This window comes from Strix uralensis, chromosome 15 (genome assembly GCF_047716275.1).
Source record: "Strix uralensis isolate ZFMK-TIS-50842 chromosome 15, bStrUra1, whole genome shotgun sequence".
Classification (NCBI taxonomy): domain Eukaryota; kingdom Metazoa; phylum Chordata; class Aves; order Strigiformes; family Strigidae; genus Strix; species Strix uralensis.
Genome location: NC_133986.1, coordinates 13,464,423 through 13,483,258, shown reverse-complemented (window position 1 = coordinate 13,483,258; position 18,836 = coordinate 13,464,423). Strand labels below are relative to the sequence as shown.

The window sequence follows — 18,836 nt, the reverse complement described above, 5'->3', positions numbered from 1 at the left end:
ATGACACGAATGAACCCTCTCTAACAAAAAAAAAAAAAAAATCCAAAAACCAATAACAAAACCCAAGAAACATCCCTAAGAGTTCAAACTTTTCCCGTCAATTGTTTAAATGAAATCAAAAAAGCTTATGAGCTTCATTTCACAAAACTAGAAACTGCATGGTCCCACCTGACACATGGGAAATACCCAGTCGAAACAAGATCTGAAGATCTGCAAATAATGACATTAAATCAGAATTCCACTGGCTGACTTGCTCTTTTTTCAGAAGCCTGATTGTTTTTCTCCAAATGAACAAAAGAACCAATTGCCTCTAGTAGACTTCATTTCTGCAGCCACTGTCTTTGTTTGTCTTCAATACCCATTAAAAACCTGGTCTTGAGTCTCATGCAGCTGTTTTAAAGGAAAAAAAAATACGTGAAAGCTTTTCTGATGCAAAGACAAGAAGAAAAGGGGGGAGGGGGGAAGAGAGGGGCCCACAGGGAACCGGGATTAACAGTTACAAAGACATTTAAAGGCTCTTCCCCTCTTTTCAACACTTTAGCCTTTGAGCATTTGCTCCTATAGACAAATGCTGTAGTATCTCAGTGGCTGAGAAGGTGAACCTCATAAAGGAGGTCATGATCTACCAATTCACCATTTTCTTAAGAATGATGCCTTGACTTTATAAGGAAAAATCACAAACAACTGATGCAAATTGATTCTGAAGCGGCATCCTTTAAGTTATTGTGTTTTAGCAGTTCACACATTTAGGTCACATGAGATGGTTATGCATCCTAAGGATTTGTGTCTTAAATCTATGATTGTCAGAGCAAGCAGATTAGCAGAAAAATAGCACCCTTTCTCCCATTTGATAATTAATTTCTTCTTGTCAGATTTTTATAAAATTCTAAAAAAACCTGCAACATACAATCCTCTGTTGTGTAACACAACTACTAATTGTAACAACTGCAAAGACAGGCGGCACTTTGCTTTTCTCTTTAAATCTCATACTTTTATAACGCCAGTATCACACCACATCTAAACTTTGAGATGTGGTTCATCCCTTTGTATGAAATGTTAATATTTTATTTGCATCCTCTAAACTAAAGGGACAAAACTGCTGAATGCTGAGCAACGAAATGCATCAACACCTCCCACACAAGACAAAGCTGCTCAGCATTTACATCAGAGCAGCGCCTATACCAGCACTGCTTATGCTTGCTGTTCTCTGAAGTGACAGCCCTTTGGATGAATCCACTTGCGACTACCATGCAGCAAGGGCACGCTCACATGTCCTTTTACAGAGCAATGTCAGGGAATAATACTTTTCATTGCCTCCTTCCATCTCTTAAAGTATTCATGTATCCAACACAAAAAAATACCAAATGGAACAGGCAAGGTGTACTTTCAACTCCATGGGAAGTGGTCAAGGTATGGCAGAGTTTTAAGCAATGGAAAAGCAGCTAAAATGCTTGTTGTTTCTCCCTCAGTGGAAAGTGCCTGAGGGCAAAAGAGTCCCAATAAATATGAACAACTTCTCTGTCAGTATGGAGGTTCCTGGTAAATCAGTTTCTGATAAGGAATCGCTAGTATTTAAACAGTTGGTCTTTGGTTGTTACATCGGTCTAAAGTCTTGCTCATATGGAAGAAAGAATACTTGTAGCCATTCATTCATTAGTGAATGAAACTGCATTCTCCCCAAGACAAATCTCCTCTCACAGAAGCATGTAGCATTTCCAGCACCCTTTGATGGTTCATGCAGTCTTGAAGCACTGTCATTCAAATACACATGGTTTTTACCATAACATTTACTTCAGTGTGGAAAGATCACACTCCTGCTATAAGAATCCAGTTCTCTGGGAGGGCTGATGAAGGTTCCATTTTGCCATACACATTTCCTGTGGTATACATCAGTAGAGACCTACTGCAGGTTGCTCCCTGGAAGCCATTCACAGGACTTCATGGAATTAATCAATGTGAGCCAATGCTAAATATGCTTACTGATTGATACAGAGCTCACACATAACAAGGTAGACAAACACAACACCTGAACCTCTAAATCATCAGAAAATCCCAAACAGAACTGTATGTTAAACAGCAAACTTGAAATAAAATACACTATCCCTTGCAATCAGCAGTGAATCCCCTTTTACCATCAACAGATGCTTAAAGAACAACAGACACACCCATGCAACCATTCAGCACATTAAAAATTATGAAATAGCTTGGAAATCACATCTAACCTGTTCCTGGTGCCTTTCTGGAGTTTTTATTCTGTGCTGTACCCCACTGCAGACAGTAGGAGTTAAGACAGGATAATCAGGAAAAGTACTACCTCACCAAAAGTGTGAAACCAAATGAGGTTTAGCCTACTGCCCCAACTGCAGTTACCCAAGACAAAAAGCTGCCAGAGCAGGAGCTGGACTTTCCCCCTTATGCTAATCAGATACAACTGTTTCAGGCAGTGCTGTGTCAGAAGTCCACCACAAGAAGACAACGACCAGTACATGACTATCTGAATCAATAAAACTATATCTAACAGCCATACTCCAAGTATTTTGTTTTAAAAAATGTATTTGAGAACAATGAACTGAAACCTCCACTTCATTCACTATCTGCATCACAGAAGACTTGTAAGTCCCTAGACTTTTTTTTTTCCCCCTCACTGCTTCCTGCTCCTCTGGTCAGACCGAGCAACATCCCTTTGCCAAAGTTCTCTGCCTGTCCAGAGACCACATCCACCACCTGCACTGAATCCATCTGCTGATGTGGTATCTGTTGCTATGGAGTCACTTTCTCCCCAAATCATTAGCAGGGCCCCAATCCTGTCCAGAAGTTCTCAGCAGCTCCACAAAACAATCAGATCAAAACCAAACAAAACAAAACCCAACTCTCCCACACACACCCTTGAGCTAGCTTCTTCCTCTTCTTCCACACTGTTCCCACTCCATTCTCTTCTCCCCAGTCTCTTTCTTAGCTCCTTCTGACTGGCAGTCAAAGTAGCAGCCGCCCCAGTACACGTTGGGACAATCAGCTTTTTCTAAGGAAACGAGGCGTATGTAACAACACTGCCTCTGCATGTACTTTTATGTCCCCTCGGCAGCTAGTGAACTTTCTGCCCAAATTCCAGCAATCTGACAAAGGATGCAGAGAGGTTTCAAAGACACTAAGTTTCTGTATGTTTAATGTAAATAAGTGGGGGACGTGCAAGTGGAGGAGAGGGACCTTCTTAGCATCCATGCAAGTAAAAGGCTGTGGTGCAAGTCCCATCTCCTGTTTGATCACAGCAAATCTACACAAGGATATGGTCTGAATACTTCAACTGAAGAAAGGAAGATTCATTTACTAATTACACCTCTTCAGGCATGAGCAAATGGAACCGTAAGGCACGAGACCCACAAGGAATCATATTTTACTAGTTCCACTGCTCACAGCAGCACCTGTTAAGATGTCCAGAGCAAACTGTAGCACCAATTCAGCAACAGAAGAGGCTTGACTTCTACAAGTTGTTCTTCAAAACATTTGTGTTCATATGATCAGTGTCTCTGTTTTAACCATGGACAGGCTATTTGTGCTCACCATACCAAAGAGTTTTCCAGGCATTCTCCAAAAAGACCCTTTTCTATCTGAGCTAGCACAGAAATGTCACGTAAGCTCTTCATTTGTAATGAGAAATTAAACTGGTTTTGCAGCTACCTAAAAAAAAATTTTGTTTCTTTGTTATTCCAATTCCTAACTGTAACTCATGTTGCCTTCTCTACCTGCAGTATTTTTAGCTTACTCATTGCTGTTTTTTCCAGATGAAATCACAAATTGCTTGAAAGCCATATTGTGCTCTGTACAATGGATTGAGACAATTTTTCAAAGCCTTCCTCCAGCATCCAACACAACAGCTTGAAAACATCCGTGCAAACTCATCTTGGTGAGCTTTCCAAAGTTTTTCAGATTTATCACAACATTACCAAAAAAAAAGAAAAGAAAAAGCTTATAGCTTTTTTCCAGCAGAATTCCTGAGTAATTCCCTAATCCGCTTGCTTGCACAGATGTTTTAAACAACACCAATTCATTTTTCTATTCTACGAATCCAAGTTTTTCTAGAGTTAGCAACACTAGACTGGAAAACTTATTCTGGGGCCGAATGGGTTGCTGCTGGAAGATGTACTAATTCAATCTGACAAGCACTTTAAAGGCTTGCTGATTCACAAAACCACCTACATGCTGCCTACCCTATGCAGCCTGAATTAGCTGTCACGGTTGTTAGGCCCCTGTTAAGATAACATCTGACCCTTCTCCTTAACTTTTGTGCTTTGGAAGCATTTATTATGGGCTGCACTATGGTGGTGCCCTCCAGTGCCATTATAATTAAGATTTTTCTCAGTACTGGCCTATAAAACCCCTATTCTCCATGAATTTGTAACTGTCATGAAGATTCTCTGGGACTCAGAGCTTAATCGGCAAAGAGAATGAGGCTATCAAACTCTGCTCAGCCTTTTCTTTGCAATGAAGGAGAGATGAAATGTTTATGAGTTCAGAAATACAGTGTTACACTCAATATTAAATATAGACTTAAAAATAACTGATGATGTCAAGGCCATTAGTGCCCAACGTTACTCCCACATTTTCTAACCTTGAGCTTACTGTAGGCGGTTCATCAACTATAACAAAGTGCAATGCACTGAGCCCTTATTCCACGCTATAACGCAGCAACTGCCATCAATAAATACATAGAGGGGCAGATCTCAGTAGCACAAACAGTAATGCCCTACTTCCTGTCCAGGAGAAAGGACAAGCATCCCACGATCCCCTCAAGCTCACCAGACCTGAGCAAAACAGTAAAACACGCATAACTGTTTGTTCCTAATTTACATTTACTTACCACATCTGTTACCAACATGCATCTGTCCTACAGCACAAGACTGCTGCGGTTCTGATAGCTTGAGAGACTTTCTGGCCACTTCGTGGTCCATGCCAGAGACACGAATGCGGAACTGGTCCCTGCTGACTGTCTTCCGTAAGGTTCGAATGGTTTTACGGAACCTCTTTTCAGTCTTTTTCCGAGCACAGCGCACATCACATGTGTCTGAAAAGTATCAAGGGTGAAACCTGCTATAAATGACCATGCACAAAAATCCACCCAATTAAAAAAGGCCAACCAATGCAAAGCATTGAGAAAGCAACTTCTGTGAACAAGTCTGAAATCCTTAAGGACAACACCACCAGGCTAGAAGAAAATTGATCAGACCACAAGACTTTAATCTATGGGCAGCTCTTTGATCTTTGAAACTATCTCCATCCCTCACTATTTTTGAAGCAGTAAAATTCATTTTCAAAACAGGAGATACTTTTTATTATCATTTTGCATACAGATAGATGTGAAAAATACAGAAATTAAGGAGCAAACAGCAAGAAGCTTCAAACCGCACCTTGGATTATTTTCCAACCAACCTGTCACCTCCTTTCGGCTTGTTTCAAGCTCAAAGTCCGCAGTGATAAAAATTTCTCTAGTCGCTGTCAGCCTACTGAGGGCTCCATGAACTTTCTTGCCAGAGCTGCATGTTAGGTTTACATAGTGGAAGCTCTCCATTACTGAATTATGTCTCTCTGTATGAAAAAAAATAAAGGAAACAAAAGCTTGGCCAGAAGTGTTCTTGAACATTCACTAGTGCTCAGCACATATGTTGTCATGACAAGTTAAAGGGAAGCAAATGATCAACTCCACATGCCAGTAAACAGTTTGGCCAGTTTCTCAGCTGGTACACCTTCACATAGAATCATGACTCCAGCGCACCTACAGATGTACTGTTGGGCTGAGACTCTGGCACGGCAGCAGATCTGAGGCATGATTCACTGCTCAGATGAGAGCTTGGCTGCAGTGCTCAGCTTGCTTCCCCTGGGTTTTGCTAGCAGGTTCTAATGAATTGCCTTTGCACTATGCAAAGCATCTTAAAACCATGACACTGCCTGCATCAGGCAGGCTACTCAAGGGAAAAAAATTTGCATTCATATGAAGCATGTGAAAAACATATTAGCTTATAGTGGTGTTTAATTTAACTAGTGGTTGCATACACAGGACATTTGGAGACCATTTTCAGAGTTTGAATAAGGAAATAACGTTTAGTATAAGAAAACACCTGGAATAAGCTTTGGTTCTGGAGTATATAACTCTTCACTGAGCATCTAGTGTAGTTTCTCACTGTTACTCTTCTAAGGACAAACAAACTGACATGCTGATTCATCATATTGTTTAGTGACTTCTTCCCCCAGCTCCTTTTTTTTTTTTCTTTTTTTTTTTGTCTTTTTTGAAATGTATTCCTCCTCATTTTCTGCTGACTTTGTAAATTCCCTGGCTATACTTTCTGCTGTGGAACAGATGGAAAAGTTGATTTCACTGTGCCCATCTGGGGCTGCTGAAGTATAAAAGGAAGACAAGAGAAAAAAGGAATAACCATTTGGCAATAGAGTCAGCATAAAAGGCCAGGAGATTCTTCACTACAGCATCAGACAGTAAGAAGCAGGTGAGAAAGGAAAGAACAGAAAGAAGGGATAGGGATAGAGAAAGGAAGAAATCAAAAGAATGAAAAGAATGGTTGATTTTACTGAGAACTTATTGGCAGTGGTACAAACAAAAAAGGAGAAGGGCCTTCCTAGCAAGACTGTAAGGTTGTCACAGGGAAGTCCTGTGATCTGAAGTAACTCTTGCAAGAATCATGGCTGGGAAGGCGTGCGATTCATGAGGTCAGTGAAGAGCAGAAAGTCTGCAGTCCTCTGTGCTTTGCTTGTGGGCTTACCTGCATTTTTATATTCATACCTGGTATTATCTCTTCCAGACCTTCTTGAAACATCTCAGTCTTTTTCAAACTACATTTTCCTTCATTTAATTTAAAGGTTACGCTTATCTTGATGGCTGAAGTATCTTCGGAAAGAAACAATGGCAAGTTATTTTAAAGAAGGAACTGAAAATTTAGATAACCCTAATGTCACATCATATTGATGACATCAAAAAATATGCTGATATAAAGTGAAAAAGTAGTCATCACAGAAAACCTAAAGAGATGACAGCTTCCTCTTGCTGTGAAGCTGGTTCACAACTGGAATTGGAAAAAAGTGTGACAGATTTTATTTTAAATAAAAAAAAAAAAGGAAAAATGAGATCAAGTCCAGATCTGCTATTGGATAAATCAAAGAAAGGTTAGCTGAAATAAAGGAGATACTCCAAACCAGTTCAGAAAGTAGTTTATTTCTATATAAAATAGTGCCTCTTATCTGTTTATCTTTAAATGCTTTCTAAAGTTTACTGTCCAACAGCTTAACCTAAACATATTATATGTTGCCAATACTATCCAGTCTGGAAGCCTAAAGAGAGGCATAAGTCTCCTGGCCTAGCTGTTTATTTCACTACTGATCTTTTTCTCTTTCCTTATTCATTTTCAAATAGTCTTCATTTGAGTGATGCTGATGAAGCAGTACAAGGGGAATTTCCTGCTGTAATCATGAGGAAGAAAAAACAGAGGGAATATAATGGAGAGGGAAAATAGAAAGTCAACAGGAATGCCCTTATTTCAGAGTTATCTATTAAAAGAAATCAGTCAAATCATGCAACAGTAAGTCTAGTGATTACCCAGCCAGCTGGATGCATTTGTACTTTGCTGCTTTTTCTTAAGCTGAGATGACCTGCCACAGGTGAGGGTGTAGGCGTCTTGTGTTCCTAACAGACAGACCATACAGACAGACAGACAGTAAAGACACAGGCACTGTGCACAGACTGAAGACTCCTGTAGTATAAAAGACATTTTTAATTCATTGATCAGCATCATCATCTTCCCCTTTTTCAACAATGTTGTTCATAAAATACTCCACATAAGAGCTTGTCTCTTCCTAAGCAATTTAAAGGTTTCAGGAAGAAAAGCAGCATCTGTCCCATAAGCACTGGCCGAGTCTGCATGCTGGGTCCTGTGGGGCGGAGGGGCTGTGTGGGCAAAATCTCAGACCCCACGCAGGGCTGGAATGCCTTCGCCCCATTCAGCAGCGGCTCTCAGGGCCAATTAAGGAATGGCCCAGGGAGCACGGAGAATTCTGCCCTGTCCTCCCCAGCTTCAAAAAGACAGTTGTCACGAGAAGGGAATCTGAGGATAGAGTGGTTATAAAAGACAAGGAAAGGGGGGCTTTCCTGGGACACTGGCAGGGATATAGCCCTTTATTATCTATAGTGAAAGAGTAAAGGTCCCTGTTGATTGTCTACTTCTTGGGGCTTCCATCAGAGTTAAGAGGTTTGCTATTCTTACATTCTCTACAGAATCATACGGTTGTTTTTGTTGTTTGTGACTTACCAGAAAATACTTGGACATCTGAAGAGCAGCTTAAGAAGCATCTATCGCTCCCACCACTCTTAATGCAGTGCAGCAATACCTTGGGTGACATACTACCAGGCAAGGGACCCTTTGTCTCTAAATAGGATAAAACAAATACTCACAGAAGTAAAACATCTACATACACTCTACTAATAAATCAGCATGCAGTTGCTTTTGTAGCTGGTACCTAGGAGCACCCATGCAAGTTAATATGCTATTTAGACAGAAAAATCAAAGCAAAATAAAATCACTAGAAGATCGTACCACATACATATTTTAGGTAAAGCTATCATCAGCAAACCTTCTCATGCAGAGGAACAAAAGGAAATAGAAGAATGAGCTAAATAAAAGCACAGGAAAGAAAGCATCAAAATCCCTCAAAGTATCTCCTGTTTTTTGGGGAGGCTTTTGCTTGTTTTTATCCATTTCAACATCAGTACCATCACGCCTCACTAAAAAGTAAAGCGGAATACCAGGAACAATGATTCATACCACTTAACTGGACAGATCAAGATTTTCAGATTTGACTATAACCACATGGCCATCAGACACATCAGGAGTAGAAATGTATTTACTAGGCACCTTACCAACACAATCCTTTTTATTCCAGTGTAATTTGTAGTTAGAGTGACACAGGCATTCATAGTCTCCCAGTGTGTTCATACACAGCTGTTGGCAACCACCATTGTTGACGCTACATTCATTAATATCTACAGAGGAAAGGTAAAAACCACTTTTTAAAAGTTACTCTTGCCAAAGGCCTGTACTCTAACTCCACTAGGTAAACATGTACACAAATACTGCTTAGTAGGGTTTGGAAAATATTTTAGGAATGCTATCTGGACACCCACCTTGAAATAGTTTTGTTTTCATGGAAATTCATTGCTAAATGTCAAAATGGATCAAACGTTGTCAGAGGGGAGCTGTTAGGTATGTCCTTAAACCACATAATTAAAAAAATACCCAGTCTCAGCAATATGATAACAAATCAACTCACAGAGAAGGAGACCAAATCAAGTCTGCATTGCACCATGTTTGGTTAATTAATATTTCTAATTTGGAATACAGACAGGCAACATGGACAAAATTCATACTGATCAATCCTCCAAAGTGCTCAGATAAATACAACTGCTGTGGAACACTATTTGACTCCATGTGGGCAGGTAACACTACTGTATCACCATTGCTCCTTTCAGCCAGTTACCCAATTTTGAGGCCTTGCCCTGCCCAATAAATGCCAATAGGAGGAGAAACTACTGACAACACAACATACTGCCCTTGGTGCAAACTTGCACACTGATGCAGAATATACCATTCACCAGTGGTGTATCCCAGGGGTCAAGACTGGGGCCAATACTATTTATCCTCTTCATTAAACCTGGATGATGGGACAAGAGTTCACCCTCAGGAAGTTCGCAGAGGATACAAAACTGGGAGGAGTGGCTGATACACCAGATGGTTGTGCCACTATTCAGAGGGACCTTTACTGGCTGGAGAAATCAGCCGACAGGAATCTCATGAATTTCAACAAAGGGAAATGCAAAGTTCTATGTCTCTGCTTCTCAGATGCACCCTGACAACTGCTTCACTTGTCTCCAGTAACTTTATGGCAATTATACATAAGCCTAGAAAGCTGCCATCAAGAAATCTCTTGTAAGTCCCAGAAAGTTTGTGCAACTGAGGGTACCCACTTCTACATCCACTTTTCTTAATGGGAATAATAAGTTCTTGTCACTGTTCTCCCCAAATTTGTTCTCCCCTCTAGATAGGTAACAATTTGGTAGAAAACACTGTGAAACAGATTACAAAACCGAGCTGATTTTAGGGGGAAAAACATGCTACTAAAAGAACTGAGACAGCAGGGGTAGGGATGAGCAGCAGAGGGATAATGGAGAAAAAAGGGAACACCTTAAATTGGTACTACTACCTAGGATACCACAAAATCAGCCCAAAACTTTGGTTTTCATTGACCTTTCTTTAGGATGCTGCATGAAATGACCACCTGTTATCTCCAGCACTTACTAACTTCTTCCACATAGGTCAGAAGGCGTATACTCAGTAACCCTATCAGCTTTGACACAGCCTGTGATTGCCAGTAAATGAAGGACTTACTACGGTACAAGGATTAACATCATCTGCACAGGAGTATGATATGAAGAGGCCAATTAGCACCCAACAGAAAAATTACAGTTCCTTTCCCTCGTTGGCGGCCAAAAGAAATGGAATTAATGCAAGGGAATTCATGAGAACAGACTTCTTTTAGCAAATAGAACACATGAATAGTGTTACTCCTCATCCAGACCCTGTTCATCAGGATAAAACACAGTGATGTTGTAGCCCTGTAATCTTCTTGGCAGACTTTCTAGAGGCAGAGGTTAGAAGAGATCAGGCACGCAGAGATCTCAGAATCGTTATCTCCAAGTTCAAGTGTACTCATTCTGCCTCAGAAATAAATAGGTCTTAATCAGAATTAAGCAAGCAAACGGAGTCAGTAAGGTCTTGCCTAGAGCTTATATAAAACACATTTAATTCCATTTAGCATCCAGTTATTCACATTTTCTCAAGTTAAATCTGGGAATTTGTCGCAGAAATATTCGCACTTGACGCACATTGAGGTTCTGTGAACATCTTTCTTTCCTTGAACTTTTCTTGTAGGAAAGACATAAAAGATTTAAGAGTATTAATCTTGGCCAATGTAGATCAGTAGTACTACATCAGCTAAATTCCAATCTACACCACATGAGGATCTGACATATGCACAAGGGCAACCTGCAAAGCTGTACTTTCCTAAGTCATGCAGAGCTTCCTGTTCTTTAAGTGAGACTTCTACATATGAAAATTGTATCAAATCATGGCTTTCATATCCAGGTGCAAAATGCATTGGTTTGTTCTAATAATCACAAGTGCTTTCTGGATGCAGGCTGGGAAGGGAAAATCATTTGAGCAAAGACAGAAATAAGCAGGATTAGTTTCTACTTTTGCTATGTGTCCTTATCATGGCAAAGAGTAAAATTTACTCTATAAGCCTACTGCACATAGGCTTGTGTCTTGCACAGACACTAATCACACCTGTGGCAACAACACTCTACCAGCATGGCCTGTAGTATCTTTTTATAACTCACCTCCACAATGTGTGAAGCCATAGAGAGCGTATCCTTTGTTACAAGTACACTCAAAGGTGCCTGGATGATTGATGCACGTGTGGTCGCATGTCCGTTCAAATGAGCATTCATCAATGTCTGCAAGTTTTAAAGGGATACATCAATATCTTTCAGCCTGACAAGGGAGCACTGAAGAGCTAACAAAGTTGGACACAGAGACGTGGAGATTTATGTAAACTAAGTAAATTCTTTTAAAGAAAATAATATAACATAATGAAATGACAACTTTTAAAAAGAACAATTAGTTTGCCAAGCAAACTTTTTCTTGGCAAACAGGAAAACTGATGCTACATTTTTAACAACTATGTTTAAAATAAATTATTTCTCTTCTATGCAAGAAAAAAAATGCTGACAGAACTCTTATTTCATTAAGAAAAGTCTACATAAGGTCTGCAGAAATAGATTTACAAAAGAAAGGATTGCCTTTGTTTTTTCACCACAAATGAAAGCAAAGGCCACATTTTTAACTCTATATGAATATGCAGTGCCTGATTTAAATGTGCTGAAAGTCACCGTGTTCTCCGAGATACGCCTGAAGACAGACGACTGGAATAATTTGGTGAATTTTTCCGCTTATCTATCATACTGTATATTTAGACTTCAGTGTCTGTCTCTAAAAGCTGCTGAGATCCTCGTTTTCTCCAGTGAAACTTTTCCGTGGCATTACAATCACTTTGCACACATCTTTGTAAAGCATAGTTAGCATAACAGCCTAATCATGATCTCAGTGAATTGAATGGTAAAACGGTAAGATTCCCATCACTTTCTGAGACCCTGAATATTTATTATACCACGAAAAGCACCTAAAACTTCTGTGCTAGTACATTATGCACGCCATGTAAGAATGTTTACAAAGAAGTTCACATGAACATCACTGACACATTACATCGTTCTTTTTTCTTGGGCTTGGGCATGCTTCAAGATACCACTTTTGAAACAATCTAGGGAAAGTAACAGAAGTGTCAGAGACAAAGGGGAGATACAAGTCATTAAAACACATTCATAAACAGATTCCATTAAGAAAAAACACGAACTATCTTGAAAATCTTATGTTTTTATAGTAAGTTTGTTCCATATAAATAGTTGTCCTTCTTTGGTTTAAAAACGGTAAGAATACACCAAAAACCCAGGTGAAAACTATTTTCTGTTGGTCATTTCAGCTTTAATTCATGACTAGTGTCAGATGGTTGTCTAAGAAATTGAATTATTCACCTTCCCAATCGGCTGATTGGCTTTACATTGTTTCAAACTGTGGCTTTTCAAAAACCACAGAACATTTGGCTATTTAGATTTTAATGGCTTTAAGCAGCTTGAACAGGACTGCTAACTCTGTATGTACAAACCATTATACAGAAAAGCAAATATGTTTTGTAAGTCTCACGGCAGAAATCCATGTCATCCTAAAAATCCAATGCTCTATGATGTTTTAGGGAATAGTGATTCCAGCCTGTCTACAGGCCAGTAATTTCATAGATCACGTTATATCTTTTTTTCTTTAAATAATGAACTCATGGCATCTAAATATCCTATCAAAAAAAAAAAAAATAATTTCACTGCAGTGGTGAACTAGTCAGTAAGATGGACAGAGAGATATTGTGTATTTTCCGCTGTAAATTATTTTAAGATCATTAATAGAAGGCAGGGGGAGGCATTATCCTCATAAAGAGCTTTTTAATATGATGCTATCTCTGTCACTTCCAGATAGCAGTTCCCTGTGCTGTTAAACATACTTCCTACAATAGTATCAAGCCAACCATGTTAATGCAACAGCTGTGTCACGAAGAAAAAAAAAAAAAAAAAAAAACACAAAACTGAGGCATGGAAATTATTCTGGAGTCCATTATCACTTCATCATTGTAGTAGATGTCCAAGCCACGCTGATTTGTTCTACTTCTATTGCCTCTCCAGTGCACATACCTTGACAAGACTTCTCATCTGTTAATAATTTAAACCCTTTTCTGCAGCTGCAATCAAAACTGCCAACAGTGTTTTTACAGAAATGATCACAGCCTCCATTACTGGACTGGCATTCATCAATATCTGTAACAAAAGAAGTGCTTCAGCAAATGAACACAGTACATTCAACATACTTCCACTGCCAGATCCAGAAAACAGTCACGTCCAATTGGTTAGAGAAGCCCAGAAACAAAATCTAGTGAGACTATTACAAAATTTAAGGAAGATCAGATCCAGCTCTTAAAAATGATCTGTCCCATTCAGCCCCATGACAGTGTTATTTGCTTTCATTTAATGTATTTAACTGTTACATTCGAGTACATGTATTCACAAAAGACCATTTCCCTGAGTTCTGTTTGCAAACAGTTTGACTTAAATGCTCTCTAACAGTTTTTAGCTTTTTAAACATTCTCTCCATTTCCTCTTCCTAAGCTCTGCAGAAATCTCAGACAGAGGAGACTTCCTGAGCTACCCTGTCTTTTTCTTGCCAATATTAAAACAAGTTCTTTATCTAATATTAATTGACTCAGGCATGGGGATTCCATCATTTTTGCCTAGCAGAACAGCTTTAACATCTATTACTGAAAAATGTATTCTAATATACAACCTAAATGTCCCTTTGCTCCTTTCCAGTACTCTCATTAGAGCTGCTTGGACCAGTATAAGTAATGCTCTTCACATAATCTTGTTTACACACCGATACTTACTTACAAACTGCTTTAATGCCCAGCTGACTGTAAGTTAAAATAGCAGACTATTGGACCGTATGCCTGTAAGAGCCTACATGCCTACCTCTGCCAGTACTGACCTCTACTTTACCACAGACCTGTTTCACCTCCTACCAAACCTCACCTCTGAAAAATGAGGCCATCTTGGCAGGAGGGGTGGAAGTGGTGAGGGCGAAGGCAGAGCAGCCGAGATTCTCTGCACATGATGCACCTGATGCAATAGAAAATGAGCATCTACCCCTGGCTGAAGTCCTTTCTTAGGTCAGATTACTGGCTTTCCTCTGGACACTGGATTACCTTCATCTGGAGAGGAATACCTTAGAGCAAGGTGTTGGCACGCACGTGTCCCCAAGTATTAACTCACCTTTACATGTCTTCCCATCAAACTGGAGCGTAAATCCAACAGGACAGCTGCAGTGAACTCCAGTCGATGTATCTTTACATGTACGATCACAGCCGCCGTTGTTTACTGCACATGTTTCTAGCCAACAAGATAAAGCTGAAGTTTGCTCAGGGATATTATAATGATAACAAGAAACATCATGTGATACAAGTCATGGTTCCAAGCACACTGCTCTTCAACCACATTTAGTCTAGTATACATGAGCAACTAGCAAATACATGTGTTGGCAAAATCCCTGCCTCAGCTGTGTCCAGTTTTTTGCAGAGACTCTACAAACTAAGATATTGGCTCTGGATATGCTTGTCCTTAAACACAAATCCCTGCTCCTTGATGATGAATCTGTTCCTGTCAGTCTGTCCTTATGCCCACACTCAATCCTGGCTGATCCTCTGACACTTCCCATCAATGCTCAGACACCTGGTTACACTCAGCACTACTAAACCAGTTTTCTTAAACCCCTCCCAACACACCTTCACATGCTACCTGTGCTCCCAGTCATGGTGGATTACCCTCACACTGAACTTCCCTTCAGGCCTGTAGCCCCGGTGCCATCTCGGCCTAATGTTCCTCTAACTTCTCCCTATGCAAACTATGTCTAAATCTCAACAAACCTTTCTAGCAAACACCCCTAAAACACAGTTCTTCACATCCAACTAAATGGAAATAACTTACTAGCTGACATCATCCTCTTGTAGTCGGTGTAACCACCTCAGTCAAACAACCTTTTCACTGACTGGACAAATGCAATTTTATGCAGCGCATATTGATTCAGAGAGCAGCAAAGATCATTTTCTACGTCTGCTTTTTGAAATCCTCTCCTTCTAGCTCTGTCTCTTAGTTTTCTGCAGCATCAAGCATACGCTACTTACTCCCAAGTTTTGAGACCTTTACTGGTTTATCCCCTCCCAGTCTGTCATCTCACATTCAATATTGGGAGGCTGTGTCCAATCTCCATGTGAAGATAGAGTGCCTCTTCTTTCCACATAAGTGCCATTTTTTTGAAAATGAGGCTATTTATTTAGATGTCTAAATATGGATTCAGGAGCTCAGAGCTAGCTTTTGGTAGTTTCTTCCTCAGCCTCCACGCTTCATGCCACTTCTGTGGCAAATGCCAATAACCACAGTAAATCACCCTGCCTGCCTGGAGTAAGGGCTTTTGAGAGGTGGACATCCACTGACCCAGCTGCCCTGAGACCACCGTGACTGTTTCTCTCGACAGCGTCTTCCCAGTAGTGACAGACCCTCCGAGGCTGGCACTTTGGGCCAGATGCGAACACCTCCAGGAAGAACAAGATGGCCTTGTACTCTAACATGTCCTTCTAGATGCAATCCACCACTGGGCCCAATTCTTTTCCACACAGAAGTATACTTTCAGTTGAAAAGAAGCAGGTAAAACGCTGCTTCCTCCACAATCACTTGGCTAAAACCGTAGCACAGAAGGGATTGTACTGCATTCCCATGATGAATTAGAACCATGGAAACATACACTACTTCAGGGGCAAGTTCCTGACACCTCCTACTGTCACAAACAATGTACATAGTTTTTTATACGTTATGGAATAATATTATGTCCTTAAAAGGAAGCAGAGCATCTCAGGCAGAATTCAGTCCAGAGCTATGATGGTTACAATAAATAAAAAAAACCCCAAACAATTCTTTAATCTAAAAGGTTTCAGCAAACAGCAAAATTATTCTGGATAAGCACTTTTACCCATAAGCAACCGTCGCTTCACCCTCTTGTCCACATCAGCTCCTGCTGTAGTATTTCCCTCAGAAATTTCAACAGCAGCCTCTTCCCTCTCTGTAAGGAAGATGAAAAAAGCAAATGAGTAAAGGTGCCCTGACCAAAAGCCTCATCAGATATCAAATACGTACACACATGCAAACAGCTGCATCGCACACTGAATTATCAGAGACAGTCAGAACTGACTAGGCAGAAGCACTTTTTTTTTAAAAAATAAAGTAATAATGAAAATCACAAAGACCCTTCAGTCAAAACCATGAGAATACTTTGCTTCCTTACAACTCATGTTTGCTTCAGTATTCTTAACAAAACAGAAGATGTGCTACAGATGTAGTGAACAGCAACAAGATGAAAGAACTAACTGAACTGTTTTGTTAAGAGCACACTGTCATCATCTATCATGGGCTAACACAAGGACTAGCCAGTTATGCCTGAGCATTTGATTTCAATCAACAGACAACAAACTCTTCCAGAGACTGGAATAGTTTATAAATCTTAAGTGCTTTCTTTACTGAATAACTGCCTTGCAAAAACTGTACATTAATTGAATACAGAGTTCTGGTTTTAACAGACATATTGCTTGATTACACTCTCTGGCTCATGCTATACAAGAAACTGAACCTGAAATATTCTAGAGGGAAGGGAATCTTCTTTGGTTAGCGACAGGCCTTGTGCTTCAGAGGGACCAGTGATAATTACAGGCTGCAGTAGTATTAGCTACTTAAAAAGAGAAGCACAAGTTGCCTGGACCCAACCAACTCATTCATGGACTAGCAGGTTTCTTAGTTTTGGATTCCTTGACATTTTCTAGCCATACTATCATGAGGAGCATTAATCATGCACACACAGCAACGCCACACCACTCTAGAGTTAGTCATCAACAGAAAACTACTTCCCTCCACCGTATACTGACCCAGGCAGGTTTTCCCATCCACGTGCATGATGTACTTGGGGTGACATCCACAAATAGGCCCATTATCAGCATCATCACATGTATGTTGACAGCCACCATTTCCATGATTACACGTTACTAGGAAGAAAACATATGTTACATCTCACAGGTACTTCCAGCTTCTTTGAAAGACAGTGTGCAATTCTGCCTCCACTTGACCATCCAGTACACTTTCCAAACATGCCTCTTTCCTGAAGAACTCTGAGACTGGAACACTGCAGAGCTCTCTTGTGGAGCTGAACTTACCATCATTACGAATGATGATGGCACAACTCCTAAACTACAGATGCTGTAGCAACCAATAGAGTGGTGTGATAGTGTCCAGCAAAGCCATTGATTCTAGTTTAATTCAAATGCTCACAATTTAGGTGTGTCATCCCAGTTTAGCTACAACATACCAAATCCCATATCAGTGCAAACAGAACACTATTTGTTCACTTTGGCAAACCATAAGCATACGCAGAATGTTGCATACAAATGCAGCTCCTCTGGTTCTTGGACAGTTCAAATCCTGGCCGGCATTCACAGGCAACTCCTCCTTTGGGCGTTTCTCTGCAGATGTGGGCACAGCCATGATCTTTATTCATGCAGCTCATGCCTTCTGCAAAACAGGGCAAGTGCAAGAATATCAGCATCCTCAGCATCTCTGTGTGCAGGCAACAGTCAAATAATGTTAGTTCAATACACACACAGACAGCAGCCTGCTACTTCTGGGAAGACTCTACAGAGCTAGGACAAAAAGGATAAGCTTACAGACAGGAAAGGCAGAAAGTCCAATCCTGCAAAGTCAATGGCCCCACAGTTTCTCCATCTGTGATCTTTTCTGTGCCCATATTCTTTGACTGCAAGGTCAAAAAGCAACATCCCTAGATTTGTATAGCATCTGCTTTCTCACCCAATGCTCTCACTTTATGCCAGTGTTTATAAAAATTCCTCGTTTCTTCTATAAAAATTGTAAGGTGGCCGACACCTGGCAAAATCAAAGCCTAAAGTGAAGTTGTTATTTCTCTGCTTAAAAGAGCAGCCACCAGGCACAAGAATGCCTGTGCTGACAGTCATAAAAGTCATCCCTATTTCAATTACTGGTCTCCAAAGCAGATTCCTAAAGACATAACCTACCTCAGCAGTGACCAAGTAGTGACCAAGCAGACATGCAGATTGTACATATGCTGTATGTCAATTCTTTTTTTTGTTAACTATTTTGTTTCTTTTTTTTTTTTTTTTTCCTGATTTCAATAAATACCTCCCAATATAAGCCCACTGGGGATTATCACAGTGTTCTGTATATCTACACACCTTGCCAGCTGGACAGAATGTAGCACCAGTGACTGCTTTAACCTAATGAAAAAGCAATGGGACACTAGTGACTTTCTTCCTTCTGGTGCACCTCCTAAAAACATCCTGTCATATTTGCCTCTGACAGTTACAACCTGTTCATGCTCTAGCACTCAATGACTGCCAGAGTGTCCTGTCTGGCCTTTGCAAAAAGTTAAAGTCAATTAAACAGGGTGGAGTTTTTCCTAGAATTATTGTAAAAACTTCTTTCACTTTGCTCTGTACACACA

General features: G+C 40.2%; 1 protein-coding gene across 1 annotated transcript in view; it reads right to left on the bottom strand.

The window, feature by feature from the left end:
* The window catches only part of SCUBE2 (signal peptide, CUB domain and EGF like domain containing 2), a 40,092-nt gene that overhangs the window by 11,433 nt on the left and 9,823 nt on the right, over nucleotides 1-18,836 (bottom strand). Inside the window, exons 4-15 of the mRNA XM_074884484.1 lie at nucleotides 17,747-17,872; nucleotides 17,233-17,349; nucleotides 16,287-16,376; nucleotides 14,537-14,653; nucleotides 13,406-13,528; nucleotides 11,450-11,566; nucleotides 8,915-9,037; nucleotides 8,307-8,423; nucleotides 7,598-7,684; nucleotides 6,788-6,892; nucleotides 5,425-5,580; nucleotides 4,856-5,059 (exon numbers count right to left, since the gene is read on the bottom strand). Of these exons, the coding sequence (XP_074740585.1) occupies nucleotides 4,856-5,059; nucleotides 5,425-5,580; nucleotides 6,788-6,892; nucleotides 7,598-7,684; nucleotides 8,307-8,423; nucleotides 8,915-9,037; nucleotides 11,450-11,566; nucleotides 13,406-13,528; nucleotides 14,537-14,653; nucleotides 16,287-16,376; nucleotides 17,233-17,349; nucleotides 17,747-17,872 (1,482 nt within the window). The remainder of the gene's footprint in view (nucleotides 1-4,855; nucleotides 5,060-5,424; nucleotides 5,581-6,787; nucleotides 6,893-7,597; nucleotides 7,685-8,306; nucleotides 8,424-8,914; nucleotides 9,038-11,449; nucleotides 11,567-13,405; nucleotides 13,529-14,536; nucleotides 14,654-16,286; nucleotides 16,377-17,232; nucleotides 17,350-17,746; nucleotides 17,873-18,836) is intronic.